The 27,002-nt window shown below is 39.3% G+C and overlaps 1 protein-coding gene across 4 annotated transcripts in view; it reads left to right on the top strand.

Moving 5' to 3' along the window:
- The window catches only part of MELK (maternal embryonic leucine zipper kinase), a 79,211-nt gene that overhangs the window by 33,315 nt on the left and 18,894 nt on the right, over positions 1-27,002 (top strand). For 3 of the 4 annotated variants that reach the window (XM_032636347.1, XM_032636345.1, XM_032636346.1), the window contains 4 exons: positions 8,939-9,007; positions 10,425-10,523; positions 17,022-17,108; positions 23,972-24,100. In XM_032636347.1, coding sequence (XP_032492238.1) covers positions 8,939-9,007; positions 10,425-10,523; positions 17,022-17,108; positions 23,972-24,100 — 384 coding nt within the window. Of the gene's footprint in view, positions 1-8,938; positions 9,008-10,424; positions 10,524-17,021; positions 17,109-23,971; positions 24,122-27,002 lie in introns of all 4 variants that reach the window. The other variant, XM_032636344.1, reaches the window with a different exon arrangement.

Genomic DNA, 27,002 nt, shown 5'->3' with positions numbered 1-27,002 from the left:
TCTGATCTCATGTAGTATCAGCTGTCCTTGCCAGGATTGTGACATTTTGTACATTTCTTAAATATCTCTAATCCAAGTTGTTGATGAAAAAACTGAATAGAGGGCTTCCCTGGTGGCGCAGTGGTTAAGCATCTGCCTGCCAATGCAGGCAACACAGCTTTGAGCCCTGGGCCAGGAAGATCCCACATGCTGCAGAGCAACAAAGCCTGTGCGCCACAACTCCTGAGCCCATGTGCCACAACTACTGAAGCCCATGTGCCTAGAGCCTGTGCTCTGGAACAAGAGAAGCCACTGCAATGAGAAGCCCGCACACCGCAACGAAGAGTAGCACCTGCTTGCTGCAACTAGAGAAAGCCCGCATGCAGCAACGAAGACCCAGTGCAGCCAAAGATAGATAGATAGACAGGCAGATAGATAGATATTTTAAAAAAATTTTTAAAAAACAACAACTGAATAGATCTAGACCACCCCTAAGTGTTCTCGGTTTTTAGCCTGTATCAGATACGCTTAAGCAAGATTTTGTGGTTTTATCCACAAAGATAAAATAAGTGACTGTTATTACCTTACTGAAATTAAGCTACACTATATCTGTGGTGTTCCTCATTTACTGACTTAACTCTAAGCTTGCTTTTTTTTTTTTTTAACCTATCTGGACCCAAACTTCTATGCTATTTATTTGCCTTCATTTGCTATTACTGCGAGTTCACATTCATATGGCAGCCATGGAATTAATGCTCCTAATTATTATTATTATATATATATAATATATATTATAAATATATATAAGTATATATGTATATATTTTTTTGGGGGGGGGGGCCGCGCTGCGTGGCTTGTGGGATCTTAGGTCCCCAACCAGGAATCAGACCTGGGCCCATGGCAGTGAAAGTCCTAACCACTGGACCTCCAGGGAATTCGTGATGCTCATAATTATTAATGTACTGTTTCACCAATACGAGGTGAGTGTACCAACAAACTTCAGTGTTCTCTACTTTTATTTATTTATTTGAGTACACTAGTGGATCCTGGATGAATCCTTTGGGGGAGGGGACTTATCCCAAAATAATATAAAATTGTTACATCCTAATAGTAGATATTAGATCCAAGTTTTGATATTTTTGGTAAATCAAATGTTTCTTCGGTACAATGAGTATGGTAGAAAATGTCTAATTCTTGTTCAATAGAGATTTAGCCTTCCTAATTAATATTATTTACTAATACTGTATATTCTTTGTTTCTCCTACTCTGAATTTCATTTTTTTTTAGTTTTTCATGTATTTGCAAGTTGAAAATTGATTCAGATTAGGACTTTTATGCATTATTATGGAATTTAATTTCACACATTATAGATTTTGAAATTTATTGTAATCTTGGCTCAGAACTATTGTTCCGAGTCACAGTGTAATACAGTCTGCTGGTTGAATCTAATTAAGGTGTCGTATCACTTGCATGCAGTATGTATCTTTGCCTAGAATGTTCTAAAATTCCTCACTTGGGAATAACACTTCCCTCAGTTCTTGGTTTGATTGAAAAACCCAGCAATATTTGACACACTGTATGTAACTCTTGTTTAAGAGGCAGACTTTGTTTATCTTTTGTGTTTGTTGACTATTTTAAGCAAAATGCTAAACTGCAGTTTCCAGCATGGTTACTAATAGACTGAGTATTAATCTTATTAATGTTGCATATTCATCTGCTGTCATTGCATTCAAAGACAAGCGTGACTGTATTCCAGTTCTGGGTACACAAATATTAAGGAAATATAACTAATTTAGTAAATGAAAGTTGAGTAGCTTGAAAGTAAAATTGCTTTCTAACAAGTATAATTTATAATTTTAAAGAAAATGAGCAAGTTATCTCTTTATGAGATAATACTTTACAATTATAGGGTTGACTGCAGTACTATTATTATGTGTTGGAGAGGTTGATCACCTGCCTTTCTTAGTACTGTATGAAAAAACAAACAATTTCAAGCCCATTAGTATTCCCAGGATTATCTCACTTATTAGCACACAGATCTTTTTTCCTCCTCCCACTTGGTTTCTCCCTCTATTACCTGTTTCTTAATCTCATTTGCAAGGTAATCAGCCCTTAAATAAACAAGAATTCTCCAAAGATTGAGCAGAAACCAGGGTTAAGGGGCACAGGCCTGGTTAACACAGGGCCTTTTGTGAAGATGCTCTTCCCCAGCAGAATTGTTCCTCTCAAGGCCTTTTCTATTTGATCCTTAGATATATACTTTCAGTATTTAAATAAGGAGCCTTTCTCCCTGTCTATTTCTAGGTATCCTTAGAACTTCCAGTGTGGTACAATAGAAAAAGTATTGTATCTCTCTTCTAGTCCTGTCTCTACCCCTTTATTGCTCTATAACAATGTTTCTCAACTTTGGCACCATTGACATTTTGGACTAGATAATTCTTTGTTGTGGGGGACCGTGTATTGTGGGATGTTTAGCAGCATCCCTGGCCTCTACCCACTAGATGCCAGTAGCAGCCCCCAAATTATGACTATCAGAAATGTCTCCAGACACTGCCAGATGTCCCCTGGGGGACAAAAATCACCTCCAGTTGAGAACCAGTGCCTTACAGCATTGAACAGGTATTTGATTTCCCTGGCTGAGACAGTTTCCACATCTGTGTAATGTAGTTAGTAATCCCTGCCTACTGCACAGGATAAAATATATGTACAAGTGCTTTGTGTGTTTTTAAGTACTGTGTACAAATAAGAGGTTGGGGTAAGCCTGGCAGCAGAACTCAGCTCTGGACTTTATTTCTGCTAGTACTTCAGTGTAGAGAATGAAGCTGAGAATGTCAGGTCTTGGTGATGGGGCACAGGCCTCATGCTTTGTTTGTCTATAGTACTCTATAGAGCTGTTCTGTTCAAATGGAGAAAGTGGGTGGGTATGTTTCAGGAGGTGATGTGAGCAGGACATGACTAGTTGATGTGTTCTTACCAGGCAATGCTGAGATCCTGAGGCAGCTGCAGTGGGGCAAAGCTCTTTTGAGAGGGCATGTGCATCCTCAGAATGACTCTAGCCTTTCTTACTGTACTGAATATTTAGCACCCTGGCATGCATGGCTTTGCCAACATGCCATCTTTGCTCTGTTACCTTTTTGAGTAGCCCTATCTTCCCCTCCTATTTATTTCAAATTGAACAAACATTTATTGTCTCTTATGTGCAAGGCATTGGTCCAAGTGCTTTCACATACATTCTCTTCCATTCCTTTTATAACCCTGTAAGTGGCATTACTATACTTGTTTCACAGTAACAGTAGTAATAGTAGTAGTAGTAATAGTAATAGTAGTGGAGGCAGCAGCAATAGTAGAAACTAGACGGTATTGAGTTCTTACTCTGTGCGTGTGCTAAGTGCTTTATATGTATTAAATCATTGAGTGCTAGCAACAATTTATGGAGTTGATACTGTTATTATACTTCTTTTTACAGATGAGGAAACTGAGGCACGGCAAGGTTAAATAGCTCATCCACACAGCTAGTAAGTGGTAGACCCTGGATTTGGATCTAGGCAATTTGTCTCCAGAGCCTACTCTTAGGAAACAGGGTCAGAAAGATGACATAACTTGTACAAGCTCAAGGAGCGAATGAAAGGCAGACTAGGATTCAAACATAATGTATGACTCCAGTCTCTGCCTGTTTCCAGTGTGCCAAGCACCACACTTCTCATTTACTTATCCTCCCTGCCTCTCTCTAGATAGGATTGCTTCTATGATGCTAACTTACAGCACAGCACAGGGGATCTATTAAAAGATACTTCGTGAATTCAAGTTGGGATGATAAAAGGGGTGATAAATAAGAGGCAAAGAAGAACTTGGAATCAGCCTCGTGGAGCTCTTGTCATTCAGTGCTTTGGTCTGAAAATTCATTTTTACATCTGATTTCTATAGAATTCTGCTACTTTTAGTTAAGAATGCTTTTGTTTTGGATGGTAGTTTTTGAATTTAAAGGCATAACATTTATTTTATTACATAGTTCTGGTTATGGACCTGTTATCTGTGTGTTGGAGCAGACCAGAAAGGTCTAGAACCTGGAACCAGATTTATCCTCGGGGTGGGCAGGTGATGATAGGAGAGAGGTAATGCAAGTAAGTTAAACTCTTATAGATGGTATATTAGTTTCCTAGGGTTGTTGTCACAAAGTACTACAAGATGGTGGCTTAAAACAACAGATATTTATTCTCTCACAGTTCTGGAGGCTAGTCTAAAATCAAGGTGTTAGCAGGGCCATGGTCTCTGAAGGCTCTAAGGGAGACTCCTTTGCCTCTTTCTAGCTTCTTGTGTTTGCCTGAAATCCTTGGCATTCCTTGGATTATAGATGCATCACTCCAGTCTCTGCCTCTGTTTTCATGTGGTGTTCTCTCCTGTGTGTTTGTGTCTCTGTGTCTAAATTTCCCCCTTTTTTATAAGAACACCAGTCATATTGAATCTAGGGCCCAGCCTAACCCAATATGATCTCATCTTAACTTGATTACTTCTGCAGAAGCCCCTGTTTCCAAATAAGGATGCATTCACAGGTTCCAGGTGGACAGGAATATTGGGGGGTCACTATTCAACCCAGTGCAGATGGTATCCAGAGAGTAAGCAGCCAGGTTCTGGCTTTGTGTGCAGTCAGCAGGAGGAGAGACCCACTGGAGTAGGTGCAGGTTCTGACCAGTGAGTAAAGCAAGACAGGACACTCTAGAGGTTGTGCAGGTTGTGATCAGAAATTCAGGTAGATCATGACCCTTTGATCAGTGTAAGCAAGTAATAGGCCGGTCTCTACTTTCTATGGGACCCTGGCAAAAGCAGGCTACAGTATTTGAGTTACCAGGCAAATGATTAGTTTGCCAAGAAAGAGAACATGTCAGGTACCCAGGATTTGAATCATGAGTGGCATTTGGTCTCAGGAATAAGGAAAAGCTCAGCTAAGAGAGTGGGGCCAACTAGATCAGGGCCAGCCATGCAGCAACTGTGACTCGCTTCTGAGTCCCAGCGAGGTGGCTGAAGCATCCAAAAATCCCCCCTTCCCAGGGATAGGCCTGGAGCCCAGGCAGCACTGAGCCTTCAGTGCTTGGTGGATGACGGATAGTAAGGAGAAATAAATTAGAGGCTTCATTATTATAATTCACAAACAAACTGTCAGCATCTGACATTGGCAAGTGTTAAGGTGCCCAGGCAAGATATAAATAAGAGTGGTATCTCTGGGTACTAGTGAGTGCTTTAGATAAAGGGGAATGAAAAGTTTAATAACATTAAATGTCATTTGTAAAATGAAAGCTCTTGCCCTTCCTAGGAAACACTTTGTAGTTCAGCCTGTCTGCTCTCATCAGAGAGGCTGAATCAGAGTGAGTTGTTTTAACGTTAACACCTTTTCTTTTTAAATAAATTGGTTGATAACACTTCCTTGGAACTTTGACTATTTCTTTAACATATTCAAAATCCAGCCTGTCATGTAGTTCTAGGATTCTGAGTGATCTATACTGTCTGTTTCTCCCCTCACCATTAAGCTGGACTGATTTCTGTGAGAATTATGTCCTAGACAATTCATTCATAAGAACAGAGAACCCCAATGCTGGTGCTAGTTGAAGCCTTCTTCACCTACTTGCCTCCACCGTTCTAGCCTCGTTCAATTACTGTTGGGTGTGTGTGTGTGTGTGTGTGTGCGTGCGTGTGCGCGCATGCTTGCCCTTGTCTCCCTGGACCTATGGTATATTTCTAACCCAGGATCCTCATTCAGGTTATTTTGTCATTGATTATTTTGGGGAGCCCTCTGGATTCCATCAAACCATGTTCCTTAGTTTCCAAAGTTATCACAAACAATTCTGTGGTGAATGTTACTGTTCATAACACTAATACATTTTTGTATGCCAAATTATTTGCTTAGGATAAATTGCTAGAAGTGAAATTGGTGGATCAAGGATACGTGATCTTGAATGCTTTTTATACATATTTCCAAATTACTCTTCAGAAAAGTTTATGCTCTCTCGTTGTATATATAAGCGCTCTTATCCCCGAACTCTAACACTGGATAATTTTTTTGAAGTTTATCAATTTGGTAGATCATATTTTTGTTTAAATTAATTGCTTTTTTTTTTTTGGCTGCGTTGGGTCTTCGTTGCTGCGTGCGGGCTTTCTCTAGTTGCAGCAAGCCGGAGCTACTCTCTGTTGCAGTGTGCAGGCTTCTCATTGTGGAGGCTTCTCTTGTTGCGGAGCATGGGCTCTAGGCACGCGGGCTTCAGTAGTTGTGACGTGTGGGCTCAGTAGTTGTGGCTCGCGGGTTCTAGAGTACAGGCTCAGTAGTTGTGGCGCACGGGCTTAGTTGCTCCACGGCATGTGGGATCTTCCCAGACCAGGGCTTGAACCCATGTCCACTGCATTGGCAGGCAGATTCTTAACCACAGTACCACCAGGAAGTCCCTAATTGCTTTTTTATTGCTAGATTAGTTGAACATATTTTCATGTTTATTAACCATTTAAAAGTTCTTGTTTTGGGAATTACCTGTGAATATTCTTTGCCCATTTTCTTTTGGAGTGTATGCTTTGATCCCATTTCTTCTTTTATGGAACAAATATTAATTGAGCACCTTTTATATGTTAGGGCCAGACAATGTTCTAGGTGAACAGCACAGACAAAATCCCTATGATTAAAGAGTTTATATTCTAATATAGTGAGGCAGAAAATAAATAAATATGTAGTATGACAAGTAGGGATAAGGACTGTAAAGAAGGTGCCATGAAAGGCAGGTAGAGATGATGGTGGGCAGGAATGCTATTTATACAGGTGGTTTGGGGAGGCCTCATGATACCACTGGTATTTAAGGGGAGACCTGAAGAAGATAAAGGCACAAACTCTGCTGATATTGGGGAAAGCATTATAGCGGCGGGAACAAAGAGTGCAAAGGGCCTAAGGCAGGACTGTGTTTGACTTGTGATGTGATCATAGTTTGATGAGTGCGGGAGAGTTAGGAGGTGAGTTTGAGAGGTAGCAAGGAGTGGAGTGGATGTGGGATTACAGACCACGTAGGGCCTTGGAGCCAGAGTGAGGAATTTGGATTTCATTCTGAGTGAGTTGGGGAGCCATTAGAGCGTTTTGAATAGTGAAGTGATATGACCTGACCCAACGTTTTGAAAGAACATTGGTGTTGGTAAGTAGAGACTAGACTGTGAGGGACAGTGATGGGCTCTGGAAGACCAGTTAGGAGCCTCTTGCAATATATCAGATGAGAGACCCTGCAGGTGTGGTACAGGTAGTAACAGGTGATTCTGGATATATAACATAGAACCAATAGATTTGCTGATGGATCGGATGTGAAGTGTGAGGGAAAGAGGAGCTAAAGAAGATCCAGGGTTTCTGACCTGAGGAGCTGGTAAGGCAGTTGCCATTTGCTGAGAAGGGGAAATGTGGGAAGGAGAGGATTGGTGGTGATCTGCGAGAGCTTTTTATGTGATGAAGTGTATTAATCTTTTGCCATTTAGGCGGAAAGGTTTTTTCCCTCAATTTGTTGTTAATTAGCTTTGTTAGTTGTACAGAAGTGTCAGCTTTTAAATCTTGTCATCTGTTGTTTTTTGTTTTGTTTTGTTTTGTTTTGCGGTATGCGGCCCTCTCACTGTCATGGCCTCTCCCGTTGCGGAGCAACAGGCTCCGGACGCGCAGGCTCAGCGGCCATGGCTCACGGGCACAGCCGCTCCGCGGCATGTGGATCTTCCTGGACCGGGGCACGAACCCGTGTCCCCTGCATCGGCAGGCGGACGCTCAACCACTGCGCCACCAGGGAAGCCCTCATCTGTTAATCTTTATAGTTTTTTGGTATTGCTGTCATGTCTAGACAGGTTCTAAAAAATAATCACCGATGCTTTCTTTAAGTATTCTCATGGTTTAGTGTTTGCATTTAACTCTTTAATCTGGGCAGAATTAATTTTGATATAGACTGTGAATTACAGTTCAATCTTAATTTTTCTCATATAATTAACCTGTTATCCTAGCATCATTAAACAATTTGTTCTCTGCTAAGAAAAAATGATTCTATCATTTCCTTTGAATTGGGAAAGAGGGGTGTGTGACAGGTTGTGTGAAGAGGAATTATATCATGTATTTGTGTTTAGCAAGCTCCTAGTCTTGTTTTGGTTGATGACTTGGTGACTGTAATGTCTGAGTATAACAGGTTATAAACATTTATCTCCTGAGTCTCTTCCATTCCCAAAAGAGGTACTTGCCTTAGAAGGTGGCTTTCATCAGTTCCCTCAATGATTGTGAATTCTGCCTTGCGGATGATATGTGACCTGTTTTTAACCACAGCCTGTGTCCTCCTACCAAATATGCTTTTCTGTGACCCACTTTTGTCAACTGACAATTCCTCTGGGATTATAAACTAAACTTTGCTTCAGCAATAAAAGCACTGACTACAGTGTATACTTCCTGTCCATTTAATCATACTATAGATTCCAAAGCCCTGTAACATTTACGTTTGCCACTCTTACATTATCTGTGCTCTAGCCCTTACCCAATATGTGGATATTTTAGAGGTGACAATAGTGTTTAACTAACTGGATTTTCTTCTTTAAGGCAAGAAATGGGTTTCTTATGTTATTAATAATGTTTACCGGGCTTCCCTGGTGGCGCAGTGGTTGAGAGTCCGCCTGCCGATGCAGGGGACACGGGTTCATGCCCCAGTCCAGGAGGATCCCACATGCCGCAGGGCGGCTAGGCCTGTGAGCCATGGCCGCTGAGCCTGCGCGTCCAGAGCCTGTGCTCCGCAACGGGAGAGGCCACAACAGTGAGAGGCCCGTGTACCGCAAAAAAAAAAAAAAAAATGTTTACCAAATCTTAAACTTGGATGAAGTCCTCAAACTTGGAAGTAAACCTCCAGCATGTTGTTAACCTTAGAAATTTATGTCAAGGCTGATTGAACCTAAATCTCTTAAATGCTTTCTTTGTTTTTTGTAGAGAGGGAAATATGAGGTTCCTAAGTGGCTCTCCCCCAGTAGTATTCTGCTTCTTCAACAAATGCTACAGGTAATCTTTGTTATTTATTTTAAAATAATAGAAGTCTTTTGTTATTATTTGATTTTAAGATGTCTGTAGTGCTACTACATTTATCTATCAGCTGTAAAAAATTCCATTCGTTATATCTACTCTGCAGATATTCTCTACTAGGTACTTTCTTTGCAAATGCATTTTTTAAAAAAGACTGCTACCATATATCTTTGCTGATTTGGTTTTTCTTCCTTTTTCCTGAGCATTGTCTGTTTTCTCTAACCAGCTCTTGCTCCACTGTTTTCTGTTTTCTTGCTCCCACTCTTTTTCCATTAGATATATAGTAGATACAGAATAAATGCTTAAATGAGCTGATGTACAATTGAGTGGGCCCCATGATCTAGTGCAGTGGTTCTCAAACTTTAGCATGTATCAGAATTGCCAAATGGGCTTATTGAAACACAGATTGCTGGGCACCACCCTGAGAGTGTCTGATTCAGTAGAGCTGGGACAGGGCTAAGAATTTGCATTTCTAATAAGCTCCCAGATGACACTGATACCGCTGGTCTGGGAACCACACATTAAGAGCCACTGATTTGGTGTTATGATCTCTAAGGGTGAAAGACAGGAGTGCTGGAGTCTGGTTATCCACCCTACCAAGCAATAGGCATGCCACCTAACCAGGTTCTGACCTATAAAATGGGGATTCTGAGCTTGGCCTCAGTGCTTGCTGCATAGTATTACGTGGATAAAATGAGATTAATGGGAAACACTTTGAAAAATATGAGTACCTTATTAGCAATATTTTTTTCATTATTATGTATTCAGTTTTTCCATATATTAAGCCATCTCTACTTTTTATTCAAAATTTACCTTAAGCTCACCTACCTTGAGTAGGGCAAGACCACCAAATCTCCATAATGAGATTGAAAACACCTCATCCTTTCTTCTAAACTCCCCAAAACTTAATCTTTGTTGATTAATTTTTCTCTCCTCACATTTGAAAATTACAAATGGAAAAGAAAGGTGTGCTTTTCAACTTGTTATATGTGATTGTAAGCTCATCGGAGGTAGAGATTGCATATTCAGTGTGAATGCCCTGCATTGTGCCTGCTTGAATATTAAATTGGTGAATATTTCCTGTGAATAGGTTTTCCAGCAAAAGACTATTACATCATACAATAGATTGACTTAACTTCATGAATAATGTCCATACCAATGAAGTTCATGTTTGTTAAACATTTATCTTCTAAGCCCGTGTTGGTAGCTATAGTTTTCTTGCCTCTATTCCCTTTTTAAAAGAATTTATTCCAAGGCCATTTTAAGGTCTTTGACAGCATTTTTGTGATGATAAAGTTTACATCTGTTCTGATGAATTTTGAGTTCTCAGGAGGAAAGGTGTTCTATGCTCTCGATTTAAAATGTTAATCTCCAGCTATCTCTCAATGGCCACTAGGTGGACCCAAAGAAACGGATTTCTGTGAAAAATCTATTGAACCATCCCTGGATCATGCAAGATTACAACTGTCCTGTTGAGTGGCAAAGCAAGACTCCTGTAAGTAAAATGAAATCCAGTAAAATTAAAAGACAAAACATAAACTTTCTGTGGATTCAGGATGTACAATGATGTGGTCTAAATACAAAAGAAAATATATTTTGTAGACTTATCTGTCAGATTGGTGTTTGGGAGATTGTAACTGAATTGTATATTTGCCCGTTAATCTCTAGGACAGTGGCTCCTAACCGGGCCTGCACATGAGAATCACAAGGACCTTAAAAACAAGTGCCTGTGCTCCGTCCCACAGCAATTAATGGATATTTTTTAAAAGCTCCCTGGTGTTTCTCACGTAGTCAGGATTGTGAACAGTGCTCTGGGAATCTTAGGCAAGTTACTTAACTTTTCCAAACCTATATATTCGTCTGTGAAAAGTAGGTTAAACCTGTTCTTTCTATTTCCCAGAGTAGTTATAAGGTTATAGAGGTTCTCAAACTTTTAAGTCTGAGGGCCCCTTTATGCTCTTATTATTCACTTATTAAAATATTTAGTGATCGATTCATTTAAAAGTAACAGTACTAAACCTATTACAGTTTATCACAAATATTTTTATGAAAAATGACTATTTAAAAAATAAATTTAGTGGGAAGACTAGCATTGTTTTACATCTTTGCAAATTTCTTTAAAGTCTAGCTTAATAGAAGACACTTGGATCTCACTTGCTTCTGCATTGTTTTGCTATGATGTTTTGATTGGAGATCCTCAGGGGTCTACAGACCATACCATGAGAACTGGTCTAATATATATGTGAAAAAACTTTATTTATTTATTTTTAACATCTTTATTGGAGTATAATTGCTTTACAATGGTGTGTTAGTTTCCGCTTTATAACAAAGTGAATCAGTTATACATATACATATGTTCCCATATCTCTTCCCTCTTGCATCTCCCTCCCTCCCATCCTCCCTATCCCACCCCTCTAGGTGGTCACAAAGCACCGAGCTGATCTCTCTGTGCTATGTGGCTGCTTCCCACTAGCTATCTATTTAATGTTTGGTAGCGTATATATGTCCATGCCACTCTCTCACTTTGTCACAGCTTACCCTTCCCCCTCCCCATATCCTCAAGTCCATTCTCTAGTAGGTCTGTGTGAAAGAACTTTAAATAACACAAAGTACTATGCAAGTTTAAGCAGTTATATTAATAAGTATTCCTACATTAATGTTTTAAAAAATAGTTTTTAACAAATGGCAATTTGAACTTGGTAAAAATGTGAGCATTATTAAAGGGTATATATAATATTTTTTAATTGAAGTATAGTTGATTTGCAATATTGTGTTAGTTTCAGGTGTACAGCATAGTGATTCAGTTATGCATATGTATATTTTTTCAGATTATTTTCCACTATAGGTTATTATAAGATATTGAATGTAGTTTCCTGTGTTATACAGTAAATCTCTGTTGCTTATCTATTTTATGTAAGGGGTATGTATACTTTGTATATTAGCGAACTATTGCTGCATAAAAATCCACCCCAAAATTTAGTGACTTGAAACAATAATAATTTACAGTTCTGTGGATCAGCAGTTTGGGGCTCAGCCAGACGTTTCCTATGTGAGTCTTACCTGGGGTCACTCATGTGGCTGCAGTTAACTGGTGACTTGACTGTGGCTGGATGGTCTAAACCTCACTCAGAAGACCAACTGTTTGTGCTGGTTATTTGTTGAGCCACACTGTCCAGCAGGCTAGTCTGGGCTTCTTGATATGGCAGCTAGATTCCAGAAGAAGCCAGAAAGTGAGCAAACCCTAACACTCAAGCTTTTTTTTTTTGGCTGCACCGCGTGGCATGTGAGATCCTAGTTCCCTGACCAGGGATCGGACACGCGCCCCCTGCATTGTAAGTGCAGAGTCTTAACCACTGGACTGCCAGGGAAGTCCCACACTCAAGCATTTTTCAAGCCTCTGCTTGCATTGTGCTTACTAATGTCTGGCCAAAGCAAGCCACAAGGCAAAACCCAGAGCTAGTATGGAAAGTATAGCCATCAAAGTTGGTACAGTTCTTATCCTCTTTTCATAGATAAGGAAATCAAGAAATTAAACATAACTACTTCAGAAATAAATCTAGTGAGAAGAGTGGCACTGCTTTACATCTTTGCTGATTTCTTTAAAGTCTAGCTTAATAGAAGACACTTGGGTACTCATCTGTTTCTGCATTCAGTCTGTTTTGATATGTGTTGTTTTGATTAAAGCGTATGGAGAAAATGCAGCCTTACACAGATACATAGTTAGAAAAGCATTTTAATGCTTTAAAGGAGAAGTGTTTTAATAGCCTTTTCAGTTAATTGGGGATGTTTTTTTGACAATCTACTACAACGTATGCAATGGAGAGGGCTATGTGCATGGGTCAACAGAATAACTTGGTTATATGCCACATTGTAGACCTGATACAGCTGTGGGGTATTTGCTTTCTGGAAGAATTATACCAATAAATATAAATACTTGGAAAAATAGACTATGTTTGTTTTTAACCCCTTCTCACTAGTCTGCCCACTGTTATGACCATGCAGCCTGATCTGAAATTCCTCCTGATTCTCCTGTGACTGTCAACCCCTAAAATCTCTCTTCTCCATATTTCCTTTAACCTTCTAAGACATCTTTAGTATCTATTGAGCAAACACAATTAGAGCTGCAACTTAATGCTAACAACCGTCAACACTGAGAGCCTAGGACAGCAGAGTATATGGTGTCTGAGCAGCGCAGCAGCAGGGCCAGGGGAGCTGTGACGTGCCCTTGTGAGGTGAACGTGGGTGGTGCACATGCCTGCGTTCAGCCATTGGGGGTCATCATTTCTCCACGTGTGGGAGGGCTTTGCATGTCTTCTCAGCCGTGATCCTTAATAGGGTAGGATATGCTACTGTTTGCAGTGGAACAGATGCCCAAATGAAGAAAGTCTCTGATTTCAACAACACAAAGATTATTTTAAATTGGGGCACAGTATAAGGTAAGATACATAGTTTTGAGTGTTCCAAAAAAGTATATGATTTTCCTTACATCTTAGTATAATAATTACTAATATTTATTGAATGCTTACTATAATAGAAAAGTGTGCTACTGTAGTACTATAATATAGTATAGACAGAGCCCTTAGGATAGTACCTTTAAAGGCTTTGTGTTTTTAACTCTTATTAACTCATTCAATCCTCATACAAACCCTCTGAAGTAGGTACTGTTATTGTCCCCATTTACAGATGAAGCAACTGGACACCGAATCATGAAATAACTTGCCCAAGGTCAAACAACTAGTAAGTGTAGAACCAGGATTTTAACCCAGACATAAGGGCTTCGAAATATAATGGATCTGACAGGCCAGCTAATTCAAACTCAGGGCCTGTATTCTGTGTAGCTGTAGCCTTTGTGATGAGCATTAGTTGTCTGGTCTCTGTTGGAATAGCTACTGGAATAGAGTCATGGAGAGGTGGCATTATGGTGTGGTAGGAAAAACCCTGGGCTAGGATGAAAAATGCCAGTTTCAGGCAAATTGCATAAATTTTTCTGAGTCTTCATTTTCTCACCTCTAATATGGGTATTCTAATGCCAGTCTCTTCTGTATGTTTGGATCCTGTTTTGTCATCTGTAGAGTGCCTTTAAATGTTATGTCATTAATCTGTCATGTCTGCCTTACAGAGCTGTCACAGGGATCAAATGAGTTATATACAGAAGAGCTGTAAGGGATTATTGCTTTTCGAAGTATTTGCTTTTCTGCCTCAGTATTGTGTTTTATCAAGAGTGAACTATAAAAAATAATTCAGATTTACTTGGATATTTAAGATATAGATGCTATTCTGTAACTCTTTGTATGATCTCCTTGTATCATTTTCACACATAGCTCTAGTACCCAAATATTGTATCAAATAGAAGTTATATTCAGTTCTATTTTCTGCCCTACTGAACAGGAAATGTAGTAGGCACGGATAATCCAAAATAATTGGCTAGCTTTGGGTATGCATTTTTGTACTTAATTTAACTGGAGCATGTGTGGCTGAGAATTCAGAGTACTTAAAAGTGTTGAGCCCCTTTGGAAAACTTGAGATAAACCGTATTTTTCAGACTTTGGTGTCTTGTCCCACTCTTTTCATTCTTTCCAGTTCAGGAGCCCAGCAAAGAAGATAGCATCTCCTTCCTACCCTTCCTTCCTTTCCTCCACACACCTTGTGGTAAAGTTACAGAGCAAGAAGCTATGGGGGAGAGGTTTTGGATTTTAAGAAAGTAACTTAAGATCATGGAGGGAACCCCAGAAATCATTTCCTTCATGCTTGAGCAGTGGTATCAACAAGAAGATACCCAACTGGGTGGTAAAGTGTCCAGGCTTCTGAGGTTGAGCCCTTCCTGAAGCAGGAATCTACATTTTGGGGAGCTGCTAAGGTCAAAGCAACACAATGAAAACTTACTTGTGGCATTTTTGACTTTCATAAACCCATCAGTATAAACCTTTGTGGTCTCCCCATTCTCCTTAGCCCTTGAGGTTGAGCTTGTACCAGCCAATCATGCAGGTCATTGTACTGTTCTTCTGGTTTCATGATGGCAACATGACTTTCTCTTGAGTCCGATGTTACAAGTGTGGTGTCCAGAACAAGGGAAGGTCATGATATTGCTCTGCCACATGCTGGTACCTTGAAGGTCAGTGAAAACCTGAACTATGTGATCTAAAGAAAGGGCCAGAATGGTAAGGGGGGTTAATCATTAAAACAGTGGTTAAAGGAACTGGAAAAGAGAAAACTTGGAGAGGAAAGGTTGTTGATAATAGGAATATTCAAATTTCTGAAAGTTCTTATACCAAAGAGGAAATAGAATTATGACTGTTAGTAAAAATAGTTAACAGTTTTTTGAGGGGCTACTCATTTAAGGTGATGTACTAGGTACACCCCATAGGTTACATATATTGCAAGGCAGGTGCCATCTCTGTTTTACAGATGATGAAACTGAGGTTCAGAGCGGTGTAGTAATATGCTCAAGGTCACACGGTTATTTTGTGTTGTAATGATTAAAACCAAGGTCTCTCTACTTCCAAAGCCTGTCAGCTGTCAGATTGTACCAATTCACAGTGGGTAGGGATCACAGGGAAACAGACCTTAGGGGAGGAGGAAGAAGCTATCTCAGCTGTTCTGGAGAGGAAGACTTAAAGCAGAAAACGAAACATCCCATATTAGGGCTGTTGTGAAGCGAATTCTTACATTGGAAAGATGACTTTTTTTTTTTTTTTCGGTACGCGGGCCTCTCACTGCTGTGGCCTCCCCCGTTGTGGAGCACAGGCTCTGGACGCGCAGGCTCAGCGGCCATGGCTCACGGGTCCAGCCGCTCCGCGGCGCTTGGGATCTTCCCGGACCGGGGCACGAACCCGCGTCCCCTGCATCGGCAGTCGGACTCCCAACCACTGCGCCACCAGGGAAGCCCCTGGAAACATGACTTTAAAATTGCATTCCTTATGATTCTTTTCCCATATGATTTTATGAACTCCTGTTCCAGGTCCAGGCCAGACCCTTCCTTCCTTTTCATTCTCAGTGATCCTTGTTTGGTTCTGAGAACTCATTTCTGGCCCCATCTCTGGTGAGGTCTCATCATGCAGGGATCACAATACTTGGATAATTTCTGTCCTTCAGCAAAATAACGTTTGTGTAGCGGCTGTGTCACTTCTTCCTTTTAAAAATTGTGCTTTACTGGTACCTTCAGCGTAATGATGATTGTGCAGCATCTATGGCACCATCATAAGGGCTCCTTGGATTGCGCTAAACCCAAACATAACCTGGGGGACGATATGCTACAAGTCTGAGCCACTCTTTTACCCAGTCTGTTGTCCTGCCAGTGATTTTGGATGCCTCAATGACTGCTCTTTGATGCAAATACCGGTCCCTGTCTTGCGGTAGGGAAGGAGAATATAGTCCCTTGGCTGCACAGCAGAATTGTAACAGTTGGTCAGATGATGAGGGGGATGTGAAGGGCTGGGAAAGAGTTCATCATCTTCTTGAACTTCTTATTGTTATCTGCTTATATCTTTAAAAATTGCGGAGAATGTTTATTCGTGCTTTTTTTAAAATAAATATATTTATTTATTTTTGGCTGTGTTGGCTCTTTGTTGCTGGGCGCGGGCTTTCTCTAGTTGCGGCGAGCGGGGGCTACTCTTCGTTGCAGTGTGCGGGCTTCTCATTGCGGTGGTTTTTCTTGTTGCGGAGCACGGGCTCTAGGCGTGCGGGCTTCAGTAGTTGTGGCTCGTGGGCTCTAGAGCGCAGGCTCAGTAGTTGTGGCGCACAGGCTTAGTTGCTCCATGGCATGTGGGATCTTCCCGGACCAGGGCTCGAACCCATGTCCCCTGCATTGGCAGGTGGATTCTTAACCACTGTGCCACCAGGGAAGCCTGAGAATGTTTATTCTTACCCAAGAGTTTGACAAACTCATGTTGTTTTTACATGTTGGTGTTTGATTTTGCCAGGTAATTTTAAAATTTCAAAACCATAAATATTTTGTAATTTTTTGTTAATAAAGTTGATAAAATTTTTTTTGTAGCTTATTCACCTTGATGAAGATTGTGTAACGGAACTTTCTGTATATCACAGAAACAACAGGCAAACAATGGAGGATTTAATTTCACTGGTAAGAAATACAGCGTAAATTTGAGAGTAATATCTTTTGTTTCATCATTTTTTTTTATTTTATAAATAAAAAAATAAAAATAATTAATTATATAAATATATAATTTATATATAATATATATAAATAAAATTATATTTTATACACATATAAAATATAATTATATATATAAAAAATTAAAAATAAATAAAAAATTATAAATAAAATAATCTATTTATTTATTTTTTATTTTATATATTTTTTATTTTATTTATTTTATAAATAAAATAAATTTTATTTATTTTTTTATTTTATCAGTACATTAAAAATAGTATAGCATTTTTCAGACCTATGATTTTATCATGGGTGTAAATATTGCACTTATTTTATGTTTATGTGTGTTTTCCACTCAACTCTTTTTTTCTGATGTCTGGTGTATATACTCTTTAAAAATGAGATTGATCAAAGAGACAATGGAAAAATACTTTTAAGAAACAGAACAAATGAGTCCAGAGAATTGACAGAGTTTCAATTTTGACTACTTTAAATTCTCTAACGTGGAACTGTGATTCTGTTGTAGAAATGAGGTAAACACAAAGCAGTTTTCATTTTACCTGAAAGCAACCTTGTAGCATCGCATCACCCCCAACCTTATGAACCAAATACCATGAAATCATCATCATGATTTCTGGTATTGGATCATTTTAGCTCTTTCAGATGCTTAATCTCTAGATTACACATGTGGTTTTTTTCTAGAGATAGAGGCACTCACAGCTGTCTCTTAGTACAATCTAACACGATGGGCAGGGATCGCAGCCAACATGGCTCCTGGTTCAGTACTATGTCTCTCATCACCTATGAATCGTATTTGTTTTTTTCTCTTTTCTAACTTGAAAGGTAAAGGCCTTAAGCAAATTTTTTTTTAAACTAACCAAACTTTACTAAGCCACAATTTTTTTCAGTGAGGAGGAGATATGAAGGAATTCTTTTGAATAACATAATACGTCTTTTGAATGACAATTCCAGACAAACGGAACATGTCTGGAAAACAGAATGTTAATTTACTTTTTCATGGAATGAAAGGGGATGGTAAGAATTGGGAACTGCTGCCAGATATGTCAGATCCTTCGTATTTTACAATGAAAATACAAAGTTTTCGTGTAAACAAGTTAAAAAAAATTACGTGACCTTTTCTTTGGAATGCTCTTTAATAGAAAACTATATTTTGGATTCAAAAAATTTCTTTTTAAATTTTTATTATAGAAAATTTCAAACACCTACAAAAGTAGAGAGACTAGTATAATAACAATGGTTTTCCATGTACTCAGCATCCAGTTTTAACAGTTATTAACATTTTGCCAATTTTATCTATATTCCAACACTACCCTCCATCTGCCCTTTTTAGCTAGGGTATTTCAAAGCAAGTCCCACGTATCATGTCATTTTATCCAGAAAAAATTTAGTATGAGATTCACAAACTTTTAAAATCTGAATCTTAAAACTAACATACTTAGAATTGCAAGAATCATTAGGGAAAAAAAAAGTCTTTAAAATAGTATCCTTTATGTGGTGTCTACATATAATTTTCAAACTTAAAAGTGAAATGGAAATGGGAATTGTTTTCTTACTTCTGATAAAGAAAACAAAATAATGAGGCATGATAGAGATTGTTTTCTGGTGTTACATCTCTTTAAAGATCTCAGTTATCCTGAAAGCTAGGCATGACCAACATCAAGAACGTGTGAGGAAAGTTAATAGTTTTTCTTCTTGTGTACTTTTCCCTCGTTCTTAAATGCCTGTTTATACTTACTTTCCAGTCCTAGGGATGAGTAAACATCTTCTTAACCTTGCCTGAACATTGTAATCACCTAGGAACTTTAATCCTGATGCCTAAATCCCACCCCCAGAAATTATTATTTCATTGGTCTGGGGTATGGCATAAGCATCACAATTTTTAAAAGCTTTCCAAGTGATTGCAGTGTGTAGCCAGGAGTTGAGAAGTATTACTCTAGATTCTTGCTCTTCACAGTGTGATCTAGAATCAGCAGCATCAGCATCACTTTGTGCCTGTTAGAAATGCAGAATCTCCGTCCCACCTCAGACCTGCTGAATCAGAATCTGCATCTTAATAAACCCTAAGTGATTCATCTATACATTAAAGCTTGTGAAGCTTTGGCCTAAGTCAGTGGTTCTCAACTGGGAGTGATTTTGCCCCTCAGGGGACATTTTTGGTTGTCACAATGGGGATGTGTGTATATGCTAATGGCATCTAGTGGGTAGAGGCCAGGGATGCTGCTAAATATCCTAGAGAATAGCCACCACAAAGAATTATCCAGGTAAACTATAAAATAGTGTTGAAGTTGAAAAATCCTGGTCTGGGTGGTCTCAGAGAATTCACATTGGTTCTAGGTACTTTCCAGTTTAAAGAGCCTTGGGAAAACCAGGTTTGAGATCAGCCGTGGTCTGTTATATTTTTTTTTGTGGCATCTTGGGAGCTCTAGGGGCTGGCTAGACAGGACAGAGATCAGTTTAATGTGATCTGTGCTGGGTATGGTGCTGCTGATCTTTGTGTAAAGAGAGAGAAACAATATTATTCCCAAACATTCAACTCATGGATACCACTTTTATATTATATACATGAGCATTCTTAAATGGCTTTTTGTTATGTGGAAGTGAGAGTCTCTCATGTGTCATGATTTTGAGCCATCTCATAGTCCTGTTGAGATTTCCTCCTGTGGTTCTAGAGCTTCCACTTCATAGCTTTCCTTACTTTCCCCCGATCTTCCGGCCTTGAGTGGCTCTGGATTGTGGAGCAGCCAGTTATGTATCTGGCTTCGCTGAGGGTCGCATATGCACACGAGAACCTACAGACCAAGACAGATCCTTTCCTCTCACCCCTGCAGTGCAAACACCCATGTGTTCTGGTGGCGGAAGTTTAAAGATTGAGGGCCTCGGGAGCAAGGTCAGGAGAAGGATGGTGGGCCACTCCTCAATTTCTCAAACTCTGTTCCAGTAGCTGCCTCTCCTCAGCCCAGGTGCCCAGGCAGTCCTTTAACATTTGGCTTGCCTGAACAGTAACTGGGGATTTTAAAATGTTTTTTGTTTTCTAGAAATGGAACCTTCTTTATAACAGGTAAACCTTTTGCTTTACTTTCAGACATTTGACTTTCAAAAGAGGGAGCTGCCTAAAAGATAAGGGAGACATTGGTTGCATTAGACTTGGGGATCGACATCACCTGAAAAGCATAACTAATGTGTTGATTTATCTGTTATTAAACGTAGAACTCCCCTGTGCATCTTATTGTAATAAGTAGTATGAAGTGGCTATGGCAAAACAGTTATTAAAAGGATGCTTTTTTGCCTAGGGAAGTAGAGTTTCCAGGATTATAAAATTCTGAGGCCTGTTTAGAAAACTCCACCTAAAACCCTTAGCGCCTTCCAGGTATTGTTTACAATGCCTGGGTTATGCCATTGTTGACAAGCAAGTGGCAACTTGTTTCTGAGCAATTGTCTCTAATCAGTTTATGGCATCTCTTTCAAAAAGGCAGCTATCACACATGAGACCATGGATGTGGGAGGTGCAGAAAAAACCTTTTTTTTTTTCACTGTTGTGGCCTCTCCCATTGCGGAGCACAGGCTCCGGACGCGCAGGCTCAGCAGCCATGGCGCACGGGCCCAGCCGCTCCGCGGCATGTGAGATCTTCCTGGACCAGGGCACGAACCTGTGTCCCCCATCGGCAGGCGGACTCTCAACCACTGCACCACCAGGGAAGCCCCCAGAAAAAACCTTTAACATAGCTTCTGGAAAGTAGAGAGTGATTATAACTATGTAGTTTTCACCTAGTTTCCAAGTACCTTCTCCATGAAACCTTTTCCGTCCTTCCTTTCCCCCAACCTTTCTGGATTAAAGGCAACATTCCATGATAATTTATCACAGTGTGATACTTCTTCCACTATATTGGTAGATCCATTATGTAAATTTCAAAGCATATACTATGACTGTGGCCATCTAAAATGTTAACAGATAAAATTTATTAATAAAATCAGAGGTGATAGTAGACCTCTTTGGATCGTGTACTTTGTGAGGTACATAGCACAAAATATTATTTAACATTAAAATTTAACACTTTTGTAGGGCAGAGAGTCTCAAAGTCTTGAGTACATTATTTAGAAACTTTCAGTCATTCACATAGATTGAACAGACATGTTTACATCCAACACTTCCTAAAACCTCACTAAAATAACAATAAAGGAATAAAAAGACAAACAATTCACAATGAAGAGAGTAAAAAAGGAGACAAAAAAAATGTCAGTAAAATTTTAGAAGTTACAAAATGGCTAAGTGGCAGCTGACCTAGCATTTTGGAGAAAGCTGAAAGCAAAGTGCCTGCAGTGGGAAAAGGCAGTAAGCAAATTGATTAGAGCCCTGGAGCTCCAGAAAGGCTCAGGAATCAGAGGTCCTAGGAACCTCTGGAGTCAGGGAAGTGAGCAGGGTGGAAACAGGAAGATTGGTTGAAAGTCTGTATTAGGAGCAGTTAGATTGCTAGGTCCCTCTGTTTACCTTGTGCTGTATGATAGCCACCTCTTTTCCACTCCAGCAGAAGATTGGAGACATTGAACAAGAGGCACTCTTGTACCAGATGCAGCTCAGGTGGGGGTGATGAGCCATTCTGAAATGGATGCATTGACACACACATTCCTCTTACTGAACAGTGAACCACTGCCTCTAACTCTCTTCCCTCTTCAACTCTGAGAATGCTGGGATCAGGATTTTATCCTAATTGCAGTGAGGTTGGGGAAAATATTGGGAGACTCATCTCTAGGGAAAAGCCAAGAGAGCCAGGTTCCTGTCTCTTCACCTTAGAGAGAAGCCCATAAGGTAATGAGCAGGCCTAAACTACACAAGAGTCTTAAGTAGCTGCATAGTATACTCTTTGCTTTCAAATAGAGACAGACAGCCAAAGATCACCAGACCTTTGAGGACGGCCTCTAACATGAAAGTCAAAGATCAAAACAAATGGGGTGGTGGGAGAGAAGGAAGAAAAAGCAGAGATGCTCAGAAAAAACAGATAATGCAGGGAGTGGAAGAAAGTAGCTAAGAAACAATAATTAATATTCTCTGAGGTAAGAGAAGCTATTTCTTTTTTGAAATAGGAATAAGATGACTAAAAAGTAACATTTTAAGAGATACTCTTGAAGATTTAAAATATGACTACAGAAATGAAAAGCGCAGTAGAAATGTTTGAAAATGAAGGTAATGTGAAATCTTTCAAAAGTAGAACCTAAAGACAAAGAGATGCACAAAGAAAAGAGAAGGGGTAAGAAAGGTCCAACATAGACATAATAGAAGTTGCAGGAAGATAAAACAGAGAAGAAGAAGGGGAAGGAAACCATCACAGAAATAGTACAAGAAAAAATATTCCAGAACTGAAAGGTATGAGTTTCTAAGAATGAAGGGACTTAACTAGGGTTTGACAAAATGGATGAAAATAGCTTCACACAAAGGCCTGTTCTAGTGAAATTTCAGAAAACTAGGGGGGAAAAGGAGATCCAAAAAGTTTCTATAGACGAGAAACAAAAGGTCATACACAAAGGCTTGGGAATCAGAAAGACTTTAGATTTTTCGGTAACTGTACTAGAAGCTAGAAGACCATGAGATGGTGCCTTCAAAGCTGTGGAAATTATTGTCAGCCTGGAATTCCATACTCAGGCAAACCAGAGTCAGGCGTGTGGATAGCATACGGTCATTTATCAGACATGCAAGATCTCAAAAAATTTACCTCCTCTTCATCCACACTCAGGAAGCTGTTGGAGGGAATGTTCCACCAAAACAAGAAAGTAAACAAAGAGAAAGGAACAGGTAGGATCTAGGAAACCAAGGGGTATATTGTAGGATAGAAGTGAAGGGAACCCCTCAACCGACAGTTGAGTTGCAGGCTGAGAAAGAAGCCAGCCCGGAGTGGAGCATAGAATGCAGACATCAGGTGGAATGTCTCCAAAATGAGACAGAGGAGGAGACAGATTAGCTGATGTGTTGTGAACATGTTGGGAGGAGGTGAAGAGGGTTGGAGAGTGTGGAGTTGAGTTAGTAAGATGACTAACTGCTTTTTTATTTTTAACTTCAAGAAAAAGTTTCAAAAGAAGAAAATGCAAGGATAGCACCCTGTGTGGTTTGGTTGCAGAGCTGATATTCAACCAGTATGGCCATACAGATTATTAAGATACTAGAATATTTGTATACCGATTGGTAAATAACTACTACACTGAGTGCCCTCCCTTGTTGCCCTGTAACCTCCCTTAGGCCTGGTACCTCCCTCCGGTACTGCCTCATATCCAGCAATTAAAAGGTTAATAATTGGCATGGCAGGGGTTTCCCAGGAACCTACTCATATTTTGGCCTCTGTTTTGATTCACTGGGGTCAGGGTACCAATTAAATATTTTGAATATTGCCTTTACTTAGTTACAAATACTATTTATATAATCATAATAATGTAAATGTTGATTTAACTAAAAATTATAAAACTATAGTAGGAGGATGCAGGGAAATATGTTCGGGGGAAGGAAGGAGTCGTAGTAGAGCTAAATTCTTATTTTCTATAGTAAGAAATCTAGAGATAATATACGAAGCTGAAAAAAATTAAAACTGTATATGCAATTAATTTAGAAATATAGAAAAAACAGCCAAAGGTGCCTTTTAGGGAGTGGAAATTGTGTGTGTGTGGGAGTGGTGTAGGGGATTGCTGTCTTTCATTATATGCTTTAAAGCTAAAAAAAAAATCTAAATTCTGAATGTTTGTTACATTGAGGAAAAAATTAATTTAAAATAAAACATTATTTCAAAAAGCAAGTTTAGTCTTCTAAACAATTTGATTTTCTTTTCCTCCAGTGGCAGTATGATCACCTCACAGCTACTTATCTTCTACTCCTAGCCAAGAAGGCTCGGGGAAAACCAGTTCGTTTAAGGCTTCTTTCTTCCTGTGGACAAGCCAACTCGACTGCAGTCACAAACATCAAGGTGAATGTCAGAAGCTTTTGTGTGAGTGCCTTCTGCTCTTGCCATGTGCCCATCTTGTTCATGAGTGGATACATGCCAGGGAAGTTAACTTTGCTGGTGTCAGGGGCCCACAAGCAAGACATTTTTATGATTTAAATATTTTTGATGAGGAAAATGGGAAATTCTGAATGTGAACACTAGAATTTTGAATGTCTACATGGCATTAAAAAAAAAAATTTCTCCCTCCCCTTTTTTCCACAAAAGTAACTCCTGATGTAGAATAATTTTAAGCCACAGATAAGCTAAAGGAAAATAGAATTTACCTATAAAGCTACTACCACCTATAGATAAAATAGTTTATATTTTATTGTATCTTTCCAGTCTTTTTTTAGTATGCTTGTTTATATAATTTATGTAAATTATAGGACATATTATACTTTATATAACATGAAGTATTTCAGTGAATATTTTGATACTCACTTATATTAAGTGTTTAGGTTGTTTGTTTTGAGCAGCAGCTGTAGCTCATGCAACTCAACTTCCTTGTATGAGTTATAACTGAATTATTGTTTTCTATTTTGTTGTCTTTGTCTCATTTTCCTTTGTCATGAACATTTAGAATGGTGGAGAAGCCTTACATATTTGGAAGCACCATGTCATTCCTAAGTGCTCAAATTAGTGTCTGTTTTCTGTGTGATTCTTTGTATCTCCCATGCCTTAAAATTCCACCTTTCAAATACTTTGCCAGGTAGGTGTGGAGCTTTGTAATATAATCTTCCCTCCATTAATTCAAGTTGCAGTTTAAATGGTTTTAACACTAGGAAACTGTACTTTTGTCATTCTCAGAGAGAAAGAGTTGGCCCTCTTCATGGAATCCAGTATAGCAGAAATGATTATGTGTGTGAGGTGATATTTTTTTCTTTAGATCTCAAAACTGTTTTTAAAAAATGTTCAAATGCCACCTCTTTCATAATCTTTTTTTGAACGCTGAATGCCCCCCCCCCCCCCGCACGGGCATTTCCTTTAACAACTCAATTTTGACCTCTCTTCAATCATGTGCTGCAGGTATAGTGGGTCTTTTGTCCCTGCCAGACCTAACTTGTCTCCCTTCTCTCCGTAGTTGGTCTTTTGACCAAATTAAGAACCAAAAGTGTTAGTGTAAGGGGCTGTTGTGTAAAGAAATCTCTGAAGTGAGATAATCTTATTGCTGGGTGGTTTTTCTAATCTGTTCTTCGAGAGTTGTACTGGGCTGGTGAATATCCCATGCCCAGGCAGATCTTTTACCCATGGACTCCATGAATCATCCTATCCCTCATCCTGCTCACAGGGCAAACCCTTTAAAGTCTCACACCCAAGTCAATACCTTTGGGTCTAAGAGGACACAAAAACATAAACTTTGCTTATGATCAAGGTAATTTCAGAAAGATATTAGATACCTCCATACTTAGAATAAACCTCAGCTAAATTTTAAGGTTTATGACACCCCAGTTAAGGTTTAAGACCCTAGTTTAAAAGGTCTTAGACATTTTCCTAAGCCATTAGTTTTTCTTATATCTGGATTAGTGTGGTCTCAATTCATCTGCATATGTGAGTCATAGAGTATCCAAGTAGAAAGGATCTGGGAAGATATTTACTCTTATCTTCCATCTAATGAGCATTTATTTACCTAATAATTTAATCATTTGGGCATTTATATTATTGAGCCAATTTTTATAGCCAATAAAGAGATATTTTAATGACAAGCAATGAAATAGAAATCAAATTTTGGGTTTTTTTTTCTGGTCTTTATGCAACTCACTAAGGCTTGAAGCAAGCTATATAGTCTCTTTGTGCTATTCTCCTCCTTGATAGAATCACTCTTTTTTCTCTGGAGTGTTGTTTATAAGAAAGTAAGTAATTCTGAACGGTTAATCAATAGATGCCACTTTCAGTGAAACAATAATACAGTCTGATCTGAGAATCACAAAAGACCACGTATCAACATCATTAGCATTTTCAGGCCCCGTGCTAGCTCTTGGGAAACAAATCTGTGTAAAGGGTAGTGCTTGCTGTCTAACAGTTACGTTGAGGCAAGATATACGTATAGATAATACTACATCGTAGTAGGTGGCAGGTGCCAGCTAAGCACTAGAGGTGTGTGGTAGGGGCTTTAGAGGGTGAGAGTGGTCACCATGGGTGATCTGAACTGGATCCATATTTAAGTTTAGAAAAATACAAAAGAAGGAGCACAGAATTCAGGGCAAGATAAATGGAATTAGCAAAAACTCAGGCACCTAAATGTGCTCGATGTATCCTTTTGACAGTGACTAGACTTGTTTGGTTAAAATAAAGAGTTCAAGGGGGAAAAGTAAAAGAGGAAGAGAGTGAATGGGTGATCTGGAAGGGTAGCTGAGAGCTAGATTGTAGGGAACCTTGAAATGCCAGGTCAGACGGTTACACTTTATGCTGTAAGTAATGGGAAACTGGGTTTTTGAGCAAGACATGACATGTCACCAATATGACTGATTTTCAGAGTTCATCCAGTTGTATATAGGATTGTTCAGTCAGAGATGTTTATGTGCTTTTATTCTCTACTGCAGTACCCTGACAGCCTTCATTCATATGACACTGTGCTTTTCCCCACTGGGCATAGACTTAGCTTTAGTATTTTTCTCAGCCTAGCACTCCATGTAGCTAGTTCTAGTTGATGGTAATTGACAACCCTGGAGAACTCTGTCACCCCTGGTTGAGAGGGTGGGAAGATTTGTGGCAGGGACCATGTTGTCCATTTGAATAGTTCAGGTATGAGAAAACTTGTCCTTGAATCAGAAAATTAGAAAGGATGGAATGTAAGAAATTCAAGTACAGTTGCTTGGCCAGGCTAACTAGATATTGAAGGAAAGGAAAGGAGTGAAAAATAAAAAATCCAACTATACTCCATAGT

The sequence above is a fragment of the Phocoena sinus genome, chromosome 6 (genome assembly GCF_008692025.1).
Source record: "Phocoena sinus isolate mPhoSin1 chromosome 6, mPhoSin1.pri, whole genome shotgun sequence".
In the NCBI taxonomy this organism is placed as follows: Eukaryota; Metazoa; Chordata; class Mammalia; order Artiodactyla; family Phocoenidae; genus Phocoena; species Phocoena sinus.
Note: the sequence above shows the minus strand (reverse complement) of the source record. Positions and strands in the feature narration are given on the sequence as shown.